The sequence below is a fragment of the Cuculus canorus genome, chromosome 24 (genome assembly GCF_017976375.1).
Source record: "Cuculus canorus isolate bCucCan1 chromosome 24, bCucCan1.pri, whole genome shotgun sequence".
Taxonomy (NCBI): domain Eukaryota; kingdom Metazoa; phylum Chordata; class Aves; order Cuculiformes; family Cuculidae; genus Cuculus; species Cuculus canorus.
Window position 1 is genome coordinate 5796453 of NC_071424.1, and position 19708 is coordinate 5816160.

At 48.1% G+C, this 19708-nt stretch overlaps 1 protein-coding gene across 1 annotated transcript in view; it reads right to left on the reverse strand.

Moving 5' to 3' along the window:
- The window catches only part of GNAI3 (G protein subunit alpha i3), a 30620-nt gene that overhangs the window by 3556 nt on the left and 7356 nt on the right, over window positions 1-19708 (reverse strand). Inside the window, exons 2-5 of the mRNA XM_054087357.1 lie at window positions 10630-10672; window positions 10380-10521; window positions 8278-8435; window positions 1096-1224 (exon numbers count right to left, since the gene is read on the reverse strand). Coding sequence (XP_053943332.1) covers window positions 1096-1224; window positions 8278-8435; window positions 10380-10521; window positions 10630-10672 — 472 coding nt within the window. The remainder of the gene's footprint in view (window positions 1-1095; window positions 1225-8277; window positions 8436-10379; window positions 10522-10629; window positions 10673-19708) is intronic.

Consider the following 19708-nt stretch of genomic DNA (forward strand, 5'->3'; position numbering starts at 1 on the left):
AGAGCACCACACACTAGAGTTGGTAATGCTATTCCTAATACATCATGACAGAAGACAAGTTGCTCCCTGGATGAACCAGAAGCCATGTAAATAGCTCAGTGATGCAAAGTGTTTAGGCAATTTTGTTATAATGGTTCATAAGTGAAGACAGTTCAGAAGCCAAAACGTTACTGTTCTCCCCCAAAAAGCGTGCAAACAAATCTGATTCTGTAAGCAACACTTGGATTTTCGCTATAGGTCTTTCAAACTGTTTACAAACAAGCTACAAATAAGCAAACAAATGCCTATTTAAAGGCTCTGAGCAACGAAGACTTGAAGATGCTGTCACAGATGGAGGGAACTCGCCTAGGATACCAGCACTGCATTTTCCTACTTCTTAGGTAGGAGACAGGAATGCCCACTCCATGAGGCTGTTTATCATGAGTAAGTCTGGGATCCAAAGCGAGGGTTTTCTAAGGAGCAGTCCAACAGCAGGGAGGAGAGCTAAGCCACAGGCTAGCAGCTGCTACAAGGGTTACAGGGAGCTCGATTAGTGATACGCAAAGGGACACTGCCAAGGTCAGGCTGGATACCCAAACCCTGCCAGGACCAAATTTCAGAGGCAGGGAGGGCAGGGAAGGCCCATCCTCTGTCATCTCACACAAAGGCAGCCAGGCCCAGCACGCTTCCTGCATGCCCCATTTGTGCTCCACAGCGTCAGTCAGCAGTCATCTACAGCTTCGAGGAGAACACCATGCAGGCTGGAGCCGAGATTGACTGTGATGAGAGCTCTTATCTCCTGCTCAAAGGAAGGGGTTAAATTCAAACTCAAAACCCAGGAGTCAGCGTCCTTTTAGTATACTTTTGTGATCCTCTAAGCAAGCAGCCAGTACCTGTGTCTGTGATTCCAACATAAAAGCAGCTGAAAAGAACAGAAGAAGGCAAATAAATATCAAACCGGTATCTCCAGTGAGCAATGCCAGTAGAGAGGGAGTGTAACGGAGGTGAGGAGGACAGGGTGAGAGGTGGTACAGTGCAGGTGTGGGAGCTAACACCACCACCAGGCACTGAAGACATGCCCGCAGTCCCCAGGGACACGTGCTGCCCTTCACTTACTTGAAGTACAGGTCTTTGAAGGTGAAGTGAGTTTCCACAATGCCCGTAGTCTTAACTCTGGTCCGCAGCACATCCTGCTGAGTCGGAATATAGGTCGGCTGGGATATTCTATCCAAGTCATTTAGGTAACTAAACCAGAAGAGACAACACAAGAAGTGCTTTTTTTAGTTTGCTTGCTCACCATGAATCTTTTATAAACTGCAGAAGAAAGTCATTATGTGAAGATGCTGAATAAATTCCATAGCACCAGACCTTGAACATGGAGCCAACAAACCCCCTTGGGTCCATCCCATGGGCTGATCTTCTGGGGGATTTGGTAACCCCTCCCTGTATGACCTTGCAGCATATGCTGGGTAGAGTTCAGCGAGCAGGGAGTGAAGCCTGATAAGAAGCTAGCGAGAGAAATGCTGCTGATGCAGAAGTCATGCCAAGGCTGGTATCTCCTGGGGCTATTCAAAGTAGTCAAGGTCTTTTGCATCAAAGCACAGGCAATAAACCCAGCAACTCGCTTTTAAAGGGCAAGGATACATCAAATGAACAATGAGGAAAGAATTAAGCACCCAGAACTACCCCCAAAACAGGCAGGTTCATTCACCCCCTTCAGCAACAGCAAATTAACACACAGCATATCCAGCCGCTTCTCCGCAGCAAGACACCCATCGAGACCCCAACTAATTCCAGCCTCAGCAGATTGCCTTTGAAGTCTGCCTCTCGGGCACTTAAGTAAGAGGTGTACATTATTCGCAGCAGTGTCAGAAATCCCACTCCACCCAGCAACACCTCTGAGCTCATTTTTCCCGTTACAGGGAAGGGAACAGCCTCCTGCTTCCACAAAGACTGCTCCAGCTCCATCCAGAAGGGACCGGAGCCAAGCATTCAGCTGCCTTCACGCACAGCAGCCAGCTGCACTACCTCCAGAGGCTACGGCCATCTCTTTATCAGGAGTGTTTTTAATCAATATAGTAAGATTTTAGGGGCACAATGGCTCTACATTGGTGTAATAAACCCAACCTCCCAGCCAAACGTTATCATAGATCCACTATCAGTCAGGGATCACTCCTTCCTATGCACCTGAAAGCTGTGCCAGGAGTCCCAGATTTCCCCTTGCCTTCGTCATCAAGCCAAGCAGCGCACCGAGCGACATCTCCCTCTTCTGTCAGCTCCAGCATCTCCTCCAGCCAGGACTGCCAACATATTTACAGAGCACTGACCTATTTTCCAAATCCCCAAAGAATCCAGCCTACCTGCCAGCCTCCTGCCCTTGCTCGCCCGGTGCCGCAGGGCTTTTCTCAAAAAGCTGGTATCTGAGAATGGGTTTAGCCCAGAAAGTGGGAACTCCTCTCATTCCTCTCCATGTTTAGTGGGATGACAGGTTGGTGAACTGCTCCGGGATCAGAATCACAGCACTCAGACCTCACACTTGGCACTGGCTTTAATTTCAGAATTTGGCAGGTATTTACCTTCATCGGGCTTTGGCTAAGGAATATTTCTGCTGAGAAAATAACATACCCAGATTTTTCCCACTTCTCTTTCCTACCAGTACAAGCGTAGCTGGCATACGGTAGTTAAAAAGCTGATGGAAGTGCTCCCTAAGAACTACCCAGCAGATCCTAACAGCTTGGGTTTGGTACACGTCACCCAGCTGCCCTGAATCACTGAAGTGATAGATGTGCAAGCGCTGAAGCTGTAAAGCATCTGTTCCTAATCGACAGCTTTCAGCATCAGGAGTTTGGGCAGTGAAGCGGGTATAATTCCTACCTACGGCTTTTTAGGCAGCTCGTGGGGAGCAAATAGAGCTGGGCAACTCCCACCAAACGTACTGCAAAGCGCTCCTTGCGCATCATTCAGGAGGAGAAGGTGCACCAGATTCCATGGTGCACTATCTGCAGGCTGCCTCAAAAACAAGCTATGCCAGACTAATTCCAGGGAGACACAAAGGGCAAATCAATACCAGATCCCACAAAAATGCCTAAGCAGTCAGAAGATGGAGCACAGGGCAGAGCCACCCAAGTGCCTGCGCACGTAGCCTCCTCCAGCCATCCTCACTGTGCCAGAGGCAGTTGGCTTTATGGGCAGAGGGAGCAGCCGTGCCCACTCACTAAAACCAGTCTGTGGAGCCCAGCATTGCAGACAGCTGCTTGTTTCCCTCCCTCATGGACAGATTGAGTGGAACTTGAAATAAAACAACTGGAAAGAGCACAGCCTGGGACTTGTGGTTCGAGCAACTCAGAACCTACAGGCTGTCTGAAAGGTTAAAGATGTTCCTCACAAATATTGTTTTGGGAACTGAAAACACACCCCTCACCAAATCCTCCTACATCCCACGCAGTTCAAATCCCTTCTCACAATCTCCTTTTGCCACCGGGCTTCTGCCATACGCTGAGGTTGCACTACTTGTTCCCCACCCTAGATCCTTGTGTTTACAGAGCCAACTATTTCTCATGCATCAACACTGCCTGGTAAACAAAAGCTTGCAAAAAGACACTTTTGTGTTGCTTTCCTTTCTTTTTTTTTTTTTGCCCTTGAAATGAGGGCTTCAGTACAAAAAAAGCTGACCAAAAGTGCAGAGCATAAGTCCCATTTGTCCTAGCACCCCTCCAAGCCTTCCCAGCACGTCCTGTGCCAGGCTGGCACTGGTTCAATACCCGCGTGTGTGAGGATTCACAGTTCCAGTCTCATCAGAAAACCTGCCAGCTTCTGTGTCATCCCACCTCACGCTCAGTCTCCTCTAAGGAACACTGGCTGCAGGACAGGGATGTTCCAAAGCAAAAAGCTTTCAGATGGTGAAGATAACAGAGTTCCCCTCCTCCACATGCTCACAGGAACCTTAGAACAGTGTTTTCCTAACAATTCAGTCATGTTCCCTTTTAGCGCTGGCAAGAATGCTTTCAAGGCCAAAAATGGCTCTGAACGCTCTGCAAGATTCATACAAAGCATTTATTATGACCGGCTCGCTGCAGCCTGCACTGTGGGAGGGAGGAGAGGCTGCCACCATCACGCCCGGAGGCTGAGCAGCAGCCAGCCCTCACCAGGGACATGAGCAGAGGGTGAAAGATGTCTGTCTGGTATCCAGGTGGGTCAGAATTTGTAGCACCACATACCAAGCTCCCAAGAAACATTAACACAAGCACCCGTGCCAAGTAAATAACTGAAAATAAAACAAGTGTTCTTCCTACAGAATTAATTATCTCCTGCAGCAAGAAGTGGGGAAGATCTGGTGAAACCGATACTTAAGTGAATTTCCTTCACAGAAGTCTGCCGCCTCTCTCCCCTTGCATCACAGAATGGTTTGGGGCAGAAGGGACCTCAAAGCCCATCCAGTTCCAGCCCCTGCCATGGGCAGGGACACCTCCCATTGGATCAGGGGCTCCAAACCCCATCCAACCTGGCCTTCAACATCTCCAGGGATGGGGCAGCCACCACGGCTCTGGACACCCTGGGCCAGGGCCTCTCCACCCTCACAGGAAAACATTTCTTCCTAAGTTCTCATTTCAACCTCCCCTCTGTCAGCTGGAAACCATTGCACCTCGTCCTCATCCTATCCCTGTATTCCTGATCAAAAGCCCCTCCCCAGCTCCAGCTTTCCTGGAGCCTCTTTCAGTACTGGAAGCTGCTCTAAGGTCTCCCTGGAGCCTTCTCTTCTCCAGGCTGAACAACTCCCGTAGCAGAGATGCTCCAGCCCTCCGATTATCTCTGTGGCCTCCTCTGAACTCATTCCAACAGATCCATGTCCTTCCTGTGCTGAGGGCTCCAGAACTGGACACAGGGCTCTAGGTGGGTTCCTCACCAAAATGGAGTAGAGGGAGACAATCCTCTCCCTCACCCTTCTGGTCTCACTGCTTTTGATGCAGCCCAGCATATGGTTGGTCAGAAAACAAAGTACCAGAGCAGGATTTCCAGGAAAAGGGAATGTTGCGTTTTACCTCTATTAAGTCGAATGCTCACCCGTCTGGCTAAGACAGACCCACACATTAAAAAAAAAAGCTTGCTTCACAAGCCTGAACTGTGCTCTCAAGGTGGTGCTACTCAAGGAGAAATCACAGGAAAGCATCAGGATACAAGTGGGAGGACAGTACCCATGCTTGAAAGCAAAGAGGAGGAAAAACACGCATAGAAATAATCTAGGTTTTATCCAGCATCATCTAAGGGAATTCAGGCCAAAACTGCCACTTGGGAACAGGGCAAGATATGCCCGAATAGAGAATGGTTGATCAGAAACTATGCTAATTGCCTGAGAGACTGCAGATAGTTACCTGCAGCATCTGCAGACTGGTTTCTTTAAGAACTTCAGGAGAAGTAGCAAAACTAGAATATGTTAAAAGTATGATCTGCTTGCCAACACTTCCAAGTATCAGCCAGAGGTAACTGCAGAGATGTTACGCAGTAACATCTAAATGTTAAATGCAGGACAGCAACACACTGTAGTATCCACACTGCTGCACCACCACACAGGGTTTGTCACTACTACACCCAGAATCGGGCAGAGAGAGGTCTGAAACTCTTCTTCACAGCATGGACTTGAGGCAGAAGCAGCAATCTGAGAGCCATTTGCTCATCTCCCGGTTAAAGAAAAATGGAAAGTTGGTGTAAGATGAGTGAAAATAGAGATGTTTGCAATATCAAAATGATAAGCAGGGCAGTCGCTGGACAGATGTTATCAGATGGTGCCTGGAAAAGATGCTAAGCTGGTACAGCGGTGCTTAAGCATCCACAGTTCTGACCACCAGTTACCCAACTGTTCTTCACAAATCAGAAAATATGCAAAACCCACTACAATTTCAGGACAGATTGCTTGGATTACTGTCTTTGGGAGCTTACACTCACCCATGGCACAGGGATTACCACATACCATTATTATGGTTGCCTCCTCTCCCTCCACACAGCCTCCTGCTTGTGGGGCAGCTCTCTGATGGGCAGGATCCCTGCCCACACAAGGGGAAGTGCTCAGCGAGGCAGGAAACAGTGGGAAGAAAAGTTTTCAGAACAATGTGATGCTGCCCTAAAAACCCTGGCTCTTTGCCGCAGCGCTCTTGTTCCTGATGCCACTTAATTGCCCTAAGCAATCAGTCCTATGTTCCTCTTTTTTCTTTCCTCCTTTCTGGGTGTCTTGGCAAAGGCCCCGATGCTGGATGTGAGATGAGAAGCAGCACCCCGTCAGCCAGAACAAGGCTTGAAGCACACCACAATGCTGAATTTCAGCTGGAAAAACGGTCACCTCAAACAAGGCACATATTTAAACGCTGGAGTTTCATCCCATTTTAGAAGAAAGGAGAAGGGAAGTGAAATCTACTTAAGAGGGAAACACAAAAGCTAGTAACAACATGATAACAAGGGGTTACAAGAGATCCATCTTTTAAACATGGGCAAGGGAACTAATCAGGTAACACCAGAAGATAAAGCAGGTCAGGAGCCACGTGTTGAGCAGAGAGGAGAAAATACTGCCCGAAGGCTCGTTCTGCACACTGGTAGGTGGGAGTCCTGCAGGAGAAAACAGGTCTTCAACTGCACGATCATGCTCTGCACTAAAGGAACTCACCGGCAGCGTTTCCCAGTCGCTGGGTTGCTTGGCTACCAATTCAAAATAACGCTGCTTTACAGCAACTTCCTGTGGTCTCAGGACAGGAAGCAAAGTGATGTGATGTGCTTATTGGGAACATGCCAATGTGTCAGCAATGGGCTGCAATCTTTCCGCCCACGACAGCAGTTTGTTAAGAGTTGTGCCTACAAGTAGCAGTACCACAAACTGGACACGAGCAGATTGCAGACATTCAGGAACAGGAATAACCCTCCGAAATCCACTCTCTGGAAGGCAGTCAAGTCAAGTGGACACCTGCTAAGCAGGGTAACGCCCTCTCTCTCCATCTTCTCTGCTGCTGACTCCTTTCTGCTCTGTTCTCTCAAGCTTCACCCTCCTCCTCTTCCAAAGCTGACCACCAAGACCACAAAGCCAAGGATTCCCATCTTTGGCTTCCTCCTTAAGCTCCACTCAGCCACTTATGCTTTCTGTCCTAGATCCTCTGTTCACGAAGCCCTTAAGCTTTTCTGCTCTTCTCCGCATATTTTCATTAAATTATTCCTTCAATCGTCCCCATCATCTACCCTTTCTTCTCCCTTCGAATTTGAGAAAGCCTCCTCTTGTCAACTCACTTACCTTGATCTCAACCCATGATAGCCTGCCAAGGTGTTACTAATTTAGAAATTCTTCCTTATTATCAAGCTAAAATATGCTCTGTGCAGACAGAGCCCGCAGGCAGCTGCGCTGCGATACATCTGAAGTTCCTTTATAAAGCACTTCCAAACTAATTTTTTTCAAAGGCTTAAAACTTGGCTAAATTGAGACAGGCTTTCAGCCGGACATCAGGAGGCAGAGTTAACCCCAAATCATCCTGTCCAAGTGTCAAACATTTGTTCTGCAGAGACCAAGCACACAACTTCTTAAAAAGAAGCAGCAACAATTGCTTCTTTCTTGTTCATTACAAGAAATATTACCCCCTTCCTCGCCCACACGCTAACCTGCCTCTTAGACAAGGCAGTCAGTCAAAATTCTCAGCAACCAGCCAGCAGCAGCCTATTTATCTCATCCCAACTTCCCAATTGTTAAGCAATTGCATGCACTTCTGAAACAGAAGGGATAAGCAGGTTTATAGCCAGCCCACAGCACTGCCCGTGTGGTGTTGGGCAACAGGAACAGCAGCGTAGCCAGAGCTGTTAAGGAGAACAACTGTGTGAGTATTGATCTGCTCATATCAGGAAAGCTCACTATTGGAAGTTGTTGCTCATCACAAATTCGGCAGCTGAATTGGGAGCTTGGTTTCAGAAGGCATTACTCCTATCCACAGGGAAAACTAAGGTGACGTAGCTGATGCCCTACTGCAACAAGCCCTCTTATTGCAAGCTAAGTTATACTTCCATGAAAAACAGGCTGGCAAATTCACCCAGGCGCAGAAGGAGGAATGTGGTTTTCTCAGTACTACAGGGAAAACAAACAATAAATGGCTTTGATGACTAAAGCACAAAATCACCTTAAGACCCCAAACATGGGGAAAGCCGGACCAGTTAGATCAGGGGTTTCTGTCCACCCACTCTCCACCCAAGTCCCACCCCAGTTTTGGTCACGTTGGCCCTTTCTGAACACCACTTGGCTTGCTGTGAGGAGCCCAGAAGCTGGTAACAGTTTCTTACTATGACGCGGAGTCATTCAGCTGATATTCTCTCGATCTGCTGAAGCAGGCCTGGACCCCAGCATCTCTCCACAACCGCTTAATCACGCCAGCCAGCTCAGCAGTCATCACGCCTTCCTCTGCACTCCCAGCTAACACAAACAACTGGCGGGCATCATCCTGCAGGGAGAGGGGAAATCAAAACAAGTTGGGACCTACACATATTTGTACCTTTACAAACTACAGCAAGGCTTAACACCAGAAACGATGCTGCAGGAACTGCTCTAAGAAACTGTGGTCCCCTCTCTCCCACTGTCTATTCACTCTTCTCCCTCAAATCGCCTAGTTATTTCTCTCCTGCAGGCAGAGAGGCAAGCTCTGCTTGGGACCACCTCTCCAAAATAACAGGCAGCATTCACATCAGAAACGTGGAACTTCAGTAACGTGGCACAGTATTTCTAGAAGAAGGCCAGAATGTCAGTGTGCTGCTACAGACTAATGAATTAAATGATAAATAACAGCGTTTAAACTGGAAAACTTCTATTGCAGTGTCATAGGGTATCGCAACAAGGGGAAATGCAGCATCAAAAGCAAGTTATGGATGATCATAGGTTTAAAGCTTCACAGACTTGCCATTTGCTGCAAGAGCTGTCAGGGGGAAGGGAGACTGACTTCTTAACTCAGCATTTCATCAGGGGATGGGATGGACTAGTCGGGATCTGAGCATTTGCCTCTAAACATGAAAAATTCTTTTCGAAGTCTTAGTGCAGGATCTCACTCTTAGCCAAGCTAACAGGCAGATTTTGAAAGTGAACACCAGGTTGACCTACATCCCATAGAGATGTTTATTTCTAGAGTGATCAGACCTGCCAGCTCCTTTTGGGTGATAGAAGATACCTCTCCCTACCTAGCAAGGACTCCACTACCACAGGCTGCATCCTTGCAACAGTGGTTCCTCTCACTTGAGCCCCGTGCCACGGCACTTCAGGAAATGGTCTAATAGGCACGGTGGGGATGGGCTGACAGCTGGACTGGATGAGCTTAGAGGCGGTTTCCAACCTTAATGATTCCATGGTTCTATGATGTCCTTACCCTAGGTCTTTTCCTAGGAAAGTGTGGCAAGTTGTTTGCCCTTCAGAGTGGACTGGGACACAAAAAAATTCTTTGCACTCGGCTTGTGCTCTGCTTTTGCGAAGCCAGCTTAGGCTGGGCAGGTGAAATGAGAAAGGAACTTGGATTTTACCATCTCCCTCCTCCCAGCTACACTGGGCAGGCTGAGATCAGCACTCAGTTTCAAGAAGCACAGAGGAAAGGTGGAGGGAACATCAGGGAGCATTTGAGGCAGCAGCCTAGGTCAACATGCCAGTAAAGATATGCCCTTCAGCCAGCATATTTTATATCCCAAGTTCCAAATATCCATGGCTGCATCACAAAGCAGCAGAGCTGGTTGCAGTTGACATACGGTCAGTGAAATAAGATGAGGAGTTAGCACCAGATAGCAGGAGTGCCAGGCTGGGCAGCCTCTGCCCTACCCCAATATACACAATTCCTTCATCCTACACGTTTGCAGGAGTCCCTGACTTCCCACTCTGTCTTTGCTCAACCCCTCCTCAGCTGTCAAGGCTTCCTGACTCTAATTTCTACTACCTTGAAGCTTTGAAGGTGATGCTGGTAACAGGTCAAGGAATTAGCAGAATTGGAAGGGCTGGGAAAAGCAGGGCCTCAAGCACCCAAGAGACTAAGAGGACAAATAAGGGTAGTGAAAACTATTAAGTTTTTACTTGGCCTAGCTTAAAAACTACCTGCCACAATGCTGTAGAACACTGAGGGCTGATGTGAAGCAATTCACTCCAAAGCCAAGAATTCTGTTAATTCAAATAGCTCAGACAAAGGTTTAGGGGTTATTTATGTTTTGGGCATTCAAATCACTAAAGGCTCTCACCTGTAACCTCAGTAAAATACTCAACACTCTGTGCTAGTAATACATTAGACTATGAAAGGTCTTTGGCTATTGAATCTTGTAACAAATGTATTTCCACTATGAGTACCATGGACTGAATTTCCAGGATTCATTAATGCAATTCAGAGCAGATTCAGACAAAGGGAAATTAGTGAGGTACTTACTGCTCTGGCAACTTCCCCAAAGTCTATTTTTAGCCTGCCCATGGCTCTTATGATGGCAATGATGGACTGGATTGTATTGCTGTAGACAACCACTTTATATTGTTTGCATTCTTCCTCCGAGTAGCCATCCTCATGAATAATCCTGGAAGAGAACCAAGCTGTCATTCCCAAGCCAAACCAGAAGGGCTCTACAGATTCCCTATTCCATCTTGCACACAAATGCGGTTTACACGCCTGCATGTTCACTTACTTCATCTGCTTCACAATGGTGCTTTTCCCAGACTCTCCAGCACCTGAAATGCAGAAAAAGAATTCCAGTTAACCACTACATGAAATTAAAAGGAAAAGCAGAATGTACGCTTCGCAGTTCCCACACAGAAGGGGAGGGGGCCTGGAGGCAGATACAACTTGTGCATCGCTGCTGGTAACGGAGGCCCCTCAGAGGGATCACTGAGGAGCACATCGACAGGTACATCATTCCCAGGTTTTATTTACAGGTCCTGATACTCATCTACTAAAAACCCACCTAGGATTTCTGAATTTCCATACCAAGCTCCCTGATCCCCAAGGCCAGCTACCTGGGAGGCAGACCTGAAACTGGGACAAGGATTTATCCAACAGCCCATCCACCATCCCTCCTTCCAGGTCAGTAACTACAGTCCAAGGCAGCCCTACAGCCAAGTGCATCGACGTCACCAGCAGCTCTGCACCATCACCAAGCTGTGTGAGAGGAAAGCATCAGCCTTGAATAATGAGGTAGATGCAACAGCAGGGCCTGGAGCATTTTTACAAGGAATATCTAATTCAGATGCAGCCTTGTGTGAGGTACAGACCCAGAAGAGAGCTCAACCTCACTCACAAACAGCTCCTGCAGATCCAGGGGAAGTAGCCCGAGACATTAAAGCCCAGAAACGCGTTATTATGTCAGAGCATGAACACCATAACAGATCCGTCAAATTCCCTTCTCCACCTAGCACAGTGTCAGCCAAACACTGCCCAGAATCATTCAAACCAACATGTTTTTCCCATAGTGGAAAGACTTGGGTGCACTCCCACGATCCAGGACTACAGCACACCAGTATCACTTCCGAGCTAGATTCTTCTGAAAAGGCTCCAGCAAAACTCAGAGGAGATACCTGTCCAGACCTGAAGTGGCAACCACGGTGCCTGTGAATCACCAGCAGGAAGAGCAGGGACTTGGGTTCCTGGTGTCACCCTTCGGCTGTCAGCGCCAGTTCCCACAGCCACCAGCCACCCCGGGATCTTCCCCGTGGCACACCCATACACACCCACCCGCGGAATGCACACAGCAAATGTAAATCAATTTACAAGCTCTATTCTCTATCATTTCCCACAATATAAGGATTATTAATCTGGGAAACTGAGGATAAAGAGACATGAAGGTTCTGCTTGGAAATGAGCCTTTGCCACAGGACGATTTCCAGCTGAAATATCAGACCTGCAGGCTGTGGCACTGAGACACCAGCATTCCTTTAAAGAAAGGCAGGGAAACCCAGCTTGCCAAGCCCCTGCAGACCAGGAATTGGGGGGGGCTGCTGAGTTATCCCCATGTGGCTGCAAATGAGCAGCGAGTTATTCCATGTTTCGCAGCTTTTGCTCCTGAAACACAGAGCACCCACACACGGCATCCCCCTCCCTTAGGCACGGAGCAGAAACCACCTCTGCACACCCATGCAGCAGCCAACATGCATGCACAGCTCAATGCTGCAGCTGCCTGCTCCGGGGTTCAAAATCTCCACGTTATCATGGTTTCCTGAGCTCCAGAGTCAGCAGCGACTGAGTGGCACTGCCCGCACGCCTGCCCTTGCCATAACATGTGCAAAAGGCACATAGGGCGTCACTGCCTGTCTGTAGGTCTTGGATCACTCCACCTCACACGATCACGACACCAAGAGCTCACTGCAATCAACCCAGACCAGTACCAGCTTTAGGACTGCTTGGCCTCAGAGGCTTCCTCTGAGCTGCAGAACTGGGTTTACTGAAGGCAAAAGAATGAAGCTGAGCCTGCCTGGATTTGGATATACAACTCAAGAGGTCCTGGGTGGACTAAGACCCTCCCTGTCACTTCCAGCACCAAGGCACCATACGTCTCAGCCTGCGAAGTCTGCACAACACAGCAGCGTGCTCACCCACAGTGGTACTGCCATCAGCAAGGCAAGCTCTCCTGGAAGAGAAAATCAGTTTTAGATGACTAGACCAATGGGGGGAGGAAAAAAGAGAGAGAGAGAGAGAGAGAGAGAGAGAGAGAGAGAGAGAGAGAGAGAGAGATAGCGAGAGAGAGAGACCAGCTTTCAGAAGGTCAGGCTGTGGGATACTTCTGCAGGAAAAAAGCAGAACAGCTTTCTGGTGCTTTGGGAAGAACGGTTTCCAAGGAAGAGCTTCCCAAGCCTCTCAACAGCCAAAGAAGACAATGCTGCATTCCTGTTTCATTCTCACAGCCTCCAGAGGCTCCTAGATCAGCACCACAAGAAGGGGGTGAAAGCAGCAGCACGGAGCAAAATTCTCTTCCCAGTGTTACAACTTTGTGTCATATGAAGGAAATTCCCCAAGTAATCAAACCCCTAAGGATAAGATGATGCTTTGCTGGGTTTGTGTGTGCAATAGGTACAAACTGCTTCCTTGGCTGCAATCTCGTACACCTTTTAGCCTGGTTGTTCCACATTCCTTCAGGTTCTTTCCAATATCACTGGCAAAGCCCTTTCGGATGATTAAAAGAACTGGCAAGAATGCTGAGGCGTAGGTTGCAGCAGTTGCAGGGAAGAAGTAAACCACTGCTGTTCTCCGACAGTCAGGGACAAACGGCTCATTCCCCAGCTGTGATCACGTTCTACCAACTCATGCCCAGAGCTGTCATTGGCCATTGGGACCGCAGGAGGACAACAAAGCTTTTGCAGCCTCACTTGTATTTCCAATCCCAAGTTCATCCCAGTCACTTCCCAAGTGTTGATGAAGATGCCTGAGGATGTGCTGCTGTATTAAATGACAACAGAAAGCTTCCCCAGCAGGTCATTCCCAAGCTGAAGGTGCATTTCCCATCTACACTCAGACAGCTTCAAACCAAACAAGTGTGGCCAAATATTTTTACAGCTCTTGGTGGCTGAGGAGAGCAAACGCATATCAGCCTCTTTGCACAGTCAGAGCCTTCACAGCAGGGCAAGCTCTTTCGTGGCAGGTTCTCGGGGTGCCAAGCACGAGGAAACTCAAGTCAAACACTGCCTAAACTCATCATAGCCATTTGCAGGTGTTGCTGAGTCAGAGCTCCATCACTGAGTGGCTGGAGAAGGATTTCTGCTTCTTTGGATCTATTTTACACAAGGAAATAGATGGGAGAGAAGAGAAACATGCTGCGTTTAACAAGTACCCGCCAGTGCCTCTCTCACACAGCTCCCAGGGTGCACCCCTTCCCCCAGCCACCATAAGGATGCAAATCGAAGAGCACCAACACTCTAATTGCTGATTGCTGAGATACTGCCTGAGTTTATCTGTCTCCGCATCCCCCTCAAGAGACTGCAACACTAAGAGCTGCCCTGCACAGCAAGAAAACTATTCCCAAGACGGCATGTAGTGCAATTTAAATCAATTAGCCTAGGTTCAAGGGTTACTAGATTAGAGCCTCTCAGGACAAAATACTTCCAGGCTGCCAAGTTAAATGTCCACAAACCAAAGAATTTCAAACTTTTAAATTATTCCTAAGCATAAGGCAATCCAATATTTTTTCTTCCCTTCCCTCAAGCCTTAAAGAAAAGCTATTGCCAGTTCAGCTCTTGTAAAGCAGGCAGTATGAAGTAGGTTCCATCTTCAAAGCCATCCAAGAAGTGTTAGCAGGGAGGGGGGGGGGGGGGAAAAGTATGTTTTAAGCAGAATCCTCCAAAATTTGCTCAGACGTTGGAGCTAACACCTTCCACCCAAGGAAATCCTGAGAGCTGAAGCACACTATGCCAGCACGGCTCTATCCAAAGGCAGCAGGTTGCAGGAAATATCCTTCCCTTCAGCAGGCAGTTATTCTTTTGTAAGAACAACTTTTGCTAGCCTCTTCTCCCAGTTGCCAACATGCCTGTGGCCTCTCCTCTTGCGTGGATTTGAACAGAGATGCATCAGCAAGGGCTTGATAATATCCATGTGCTGCTTGGGCACTCAGCACAGCAGCATTTGTGGTCAGATGTGAAAATGTTAAGGCTCTACTGACTCAGCGCTTCCACTCTAGGAGAAACACCAAACCTCATCTTTATTTCCCACAGCCACCTTCCACATATCGAGGTGCTGCATTTTGAAAGCTTCAGAGTCCCGTAACAGCCATGTCAGCCCAGAGTCCCAACAACGGGAATTTCTAGAAGAGACTTTTGAACATAACTTCTTTGGTTTTCACTTTTCAGCATCACATTTGCTGTCACTTCCTCCTCAGATTATCTTAAAATAATCTGCTGCGCAGCAGCCAGCGCTGAACTTGCATTACCTGTCATTTGACTGACAAAACAGCATCAGATACAATTATGCCATGACAACACAGCCAAGTGGGTTACACAGCACTAATGCAGACTGTACTCATTTAACTCCTTCCCTTCTCACTTCCAAGCAGCTGAAGAGAGCTGCAATCCTGCTCCCAGAGGGAAGGGTGCTACTTCTTCACCCTGCTACTTCTAAAGGACAAGAAGAGACACAAAACAGCCAACCCACATCCTCTAAACTTTTCTCCTTACCAACACACAACCCAGAGCTGTCTCCTATAGCATGCTCTGATGGCAGTCACAGCTACAAGGGCACAGCCAAGCAGTAAGTCACCTCCTCTGGGACGTTAGTCCTAAAGGAGTTTTTCCTGATGTTCCAGATCCTCTTCCAGACTCACTCTCTGTTCCTGCAAGAGCCATCCAGACAAGGTAACTAATTAAACGGTCATTTAAAAACGTCTGCCCTCCAGCTCTGGAATCATTTGCCAGAAGCTCCCAATGGCGTGGCAGCTTCTGCTGAGATGAGGTGGCCAACAACAGTCAGGGTCTCATCTCAATTAGTGAGGGGAAAAAAAAAAAACATGCAAACACTGCCCTGATCTATTCCACACAGCACAGGGCTTTTTCAGGCTTCTCTTGCCTTGGGTCTATCATGGAACCATAGAATCATCAAGGTTGGAAAAGACCTCTAAGCTCATCCAGATCCAGTCCAGCAGCCAGTCTGACCCCTCTGTGTCTGCTACAGCATGTCACCAAGTGCCACAGCCGCACAGGTTTTGAAACTCTCCAGAGATGGGGACTCTACCACCACCTTGGGCAGCCTCTGCCAGTGCTTCACTACTATTTCAGTAAAGACATTTTTCCTGACACCCAATCTAAACTACCACTGGTGCAACTTGAGGCCATTTCCTCTCATCCTATCACTTGCTATTTGGAAGAAGACATCAACATCCACCTCACCACAACCTCCTTTCTAGGAGCTGCAGAAAGCAATGAGGTCTCCCCTCAGCCTCCTCCAGACTAAACAGCCCCAGGGCCCTCAGCCACTCCCAAACCCCCTGGGCTCCAGACCCCTCTCAGTTCTGCTCCTTTCTCCAGACACTCTCCAGCCCCTCAAGGTCCTTCTTGTAATGAGGGGCCCAAAATTGAACCCAGGATTCAAGGTGTGGCCTTCCCATCGCTCCACACAGGGGCACAATCCCTTTCCTGCTCCTGCTGGCCACCCCATGGCTGATCCAAGCCAGGATGCTATGCTTTCACCCTTCTCTTACCCACTAGCCAGCTCAAAGCCCACAATCATTTGCCTTTACTCCTACTTCCCAGACCAAGCTTCAACATTTCCAGGTCTCACTTCTGTTCTTTGATGCTTCGAACTTCTCTAAACATTTACGGATATCCACACTCCGCAAGCAGCCGGTATCCTTTTCCCAGCTCAGTGGAGTGTCTGAAAAGGGATTGCACAAAGAGATCCATATTGAACCTGCTCGGTAAACAGCTTTTAACCAGCACCCTTTATTCCCTGCGACCAAGCAGCTTCATCGACTCTGAAACACGGTGTTTACACTTACAGTGGTTTATGCCTTCAGTCAAGTACCTTTAGCAGGGGAAAAAAGGAGAAGGAATTGAAATGCTGCTGGAACACCATTCCAACCTACGGAAACCAATGCTTCACATTAGAAATTAAGATGCCGAGTGCATAGTGATTGAGTTACACTGAAATTCTGATGGACTCGCACATGAAGCACCCAGTCCCTGGGAACACAGGACCAGGTGGGAAGCAGAAAGAGTTCAAAAATCATGAAACACGACACTGCATCTTCCCGGTTCAAAAAAAATGTGACAGTCTGAGCACTGCTGGTATGTTCCTCTCTATAAAAGGAAAAGCCAACCCTTCCTTTTTGCTCTGATTAGCACAGTCACACAGGGATCACATTTCGTCACCAGAAACCCAGCTGACCTAAGTGGGGATGTTGTAACTCCACAGAAAATTTGTTTCAGAAGTCTTAACTTCTCTTTTCCCAAATTAGCAGCAAGGAACCCACTTATCCCACAGCTCTACTTGCACAGTCTGGACACAAAGAACAGCCACTCTGTCACAAAGCATCTGCTGCTTTTCACGATGGTGGTTGGCCCTGCTTGACCAATGCTATATTCTTGCAGAACATGCAAAGTTCGTGTTCTTCCAGGCATCCTACAGCTCACAACCCTTCCCTGCGGAAACCAGACTGAGCCTGGAGGGACTGTGGCTCCTACAGATCCCAACTGCTTAGCTGGGAGCCTGGCACCACTGACCAGCGCTGAGCTCTCTCTCAAAGCATGGCAAGCCCTGCGTGAAGTCCTACAGCCCCTTTTCCCTTTGTAGAGGGGGGAAGGGAGAGGAAAGAACCTGAGCAGCTTTCAGGCTGTATTAGTCCTGGCCCTGGGAGAGCGATGCATACAAAGGGGGGAAATTATCACCCAACCACTTCCCCGGAGGAAGCCAGAGGCTTTCCTGTAGCAGGACATGGGAAGCAAGTAACTTGGCACGTCCACACGCTGGAGATTACAGGGAAGACAGCAACAAGCAAGCTACCAAAACACAGCTTAGACTGGGAATTACAGGTCTACTCAGCTACACTCTTAAAACGTTTGCTTTCAAACCTATTACCTAATCCACCCTGCTCGGGAAACAGGAGGGTAGGTCAAGGACTGCCAATGTCTTCCAGACACGAGAAACCAGGTCACTGCTTCAGCAGGCATGAGCTATCTTACTGTAAATGCTTCTTTCCTAAAGCTGTATTAAAACTGCATTAAACCTTCAGGTGAGGAATTCCCCCCACCTCCCACCCCCTATTAAAGGGAAAAGCCCCGCAGAATCTGAAAGTTTCTTAAAACAGGTCATTGCTGAACAAATTCTTACTGGAGACACAGAAGAAATGCACCTGGAATATCCATTAGAGCATGAGCAAGGAAGGGAAAAATTAATAGGTTGACACGTTCCCGATTCTCATCCTCTAAAGCAGAGCTCACACAGCTTGTAACTACAGCAACAGCCCCTATCGGCTTCAGAATCTCCGTAGGGGTTTGGTGGAGGCTTTGCCAGACCATTCCTGAGGCAGGGCGAGGCTGCAATCCTTGCTACACTCTGACATCCATGGGAACTTCAGTATTTCCAATATCCCTTCTTAAACAGCTCAGGAATAACCCCAGATGTTGCACTTGAAGAGTCTGAAGCTGCAAGGCTGTTGCAGACCTGGGAGATGACCAGATCCGTTTGTGCCAAGGCACAGCTGTGAAGTGACACTGAGCAGCCTGGCTGTGGTTACAACCTGCCCACAGAAGCCAACCTGAACCATCTCCCCTTGGACAGACCGAAGAGGGGCTCAATTGATAGCACAACAATGCTGTCAAGAGCCCAGCCCCTAAGGTATCAGGGGAGCCATTGTGAGCATGGAGCAGGAGCAATTCAAACCATCACAAAACCTGGCCAACCTTATCTGATAAAACAGATGTTTCCTCTTGCCAACATTCATCTAACATCCCACCCTGTCAAGCGCACACAAATACTTTCTTTTATACACAAGAGGTTTCCACAACACTTCTCTCCAGGTGGAACACAAACCAGGAAAGGCTCTCAGACTCTACACACCCCGTCCTGCAGCCCCTGTACCTGCGCACCTGCGTTGCTTGGAAGGCTGAACCATCAGCTTCTCCTCCTACCACTTTCCTCCTCCTGGTTTCTAACCTCAACACATTGAATTCAAATCCCAATTCCCTCACCTTCTTGCTTCCTTCCAAGCAAGGGAGAACTGCCATGCCTGCCAACATCTGCCCCATCAAGGTTTCTATTAATTCAATGCACCTCACGAAAGTTCTGGAATATCACGAGGCCAAGAGGGGCTCAACAAGCTACAGAATCAAACACTGAGAATCAGGACAAGGGAAAAAACTTTAGAGAAAATGGGGCAATATCTGCAGACTTCAAAAATACAGCTACAGGAACAAGGACAGCTCAGGTGGACAAGTATACCTTTACAAGACTAACCACATTGTGAAAAACAAGAGATACCAATAAAACAGGCTAAGTGAAGCTTAACTGCAGAGACATCAGGTCCCAACGTTATAGGATAAACCACATAAAGTTGTCACTGCCTCTGGATGAAATAAAGCCAGGGGATTGTTTAAGGAATGTAATTTTGAAATAAGAAGTTACACAAGCTCTAGTATGATTTCAAGAGGCTTTTGAACAAAGGGCTGCAGGGGACAGTTTCACCCCACAAGGTAACTGAAAGATGTTCAGGAACAGTCCTGGAGAAGGATTTCCAAACGAGGAGGTGAGCAACGCAGGGGCTGTGTCCAGGTGGCTCTGGCCAATTCAGCCTCAGAACAACCCCATGGTATGCGCCAAGGGGCCACACATTTCCCCTCTGCTTTCACAGGATCATAAAAGATCACCAGCCTGGCACACACAGGCTATTGCAGTTATTCTCCATATGAATCCGATTAATCCCCCGATTTTTTTCATGTGGGAAGGTTGTCTTATACACATGATTCAGCTATTCAATATGCCCTAAAATGTTGTTTGCATAAGCCGGAAAAATTAAGACTTGAAACCATAACACACAACAAATACTAACCCCTGAGCTCCCATGCACTGTGTTTCATAAGCTTTTTTCTTTTCACCTTGAAACTGTTAGGGCATCAGCCTTGTTTTACTTCAAGGATCAAAGAATTATAGAGTGGTTTGGATCAGAGGGGACCTAACAATCCATCCAGTTTCAATCTCACTGGCCTGGGTTGCCCAGAGAAGTTGTGGCTGCCCCATCCCTGGAGGGGTTCAAGGCCAGGTTGGATGGGGCTTGGAGCAACCAGGTCCAGTGGGAG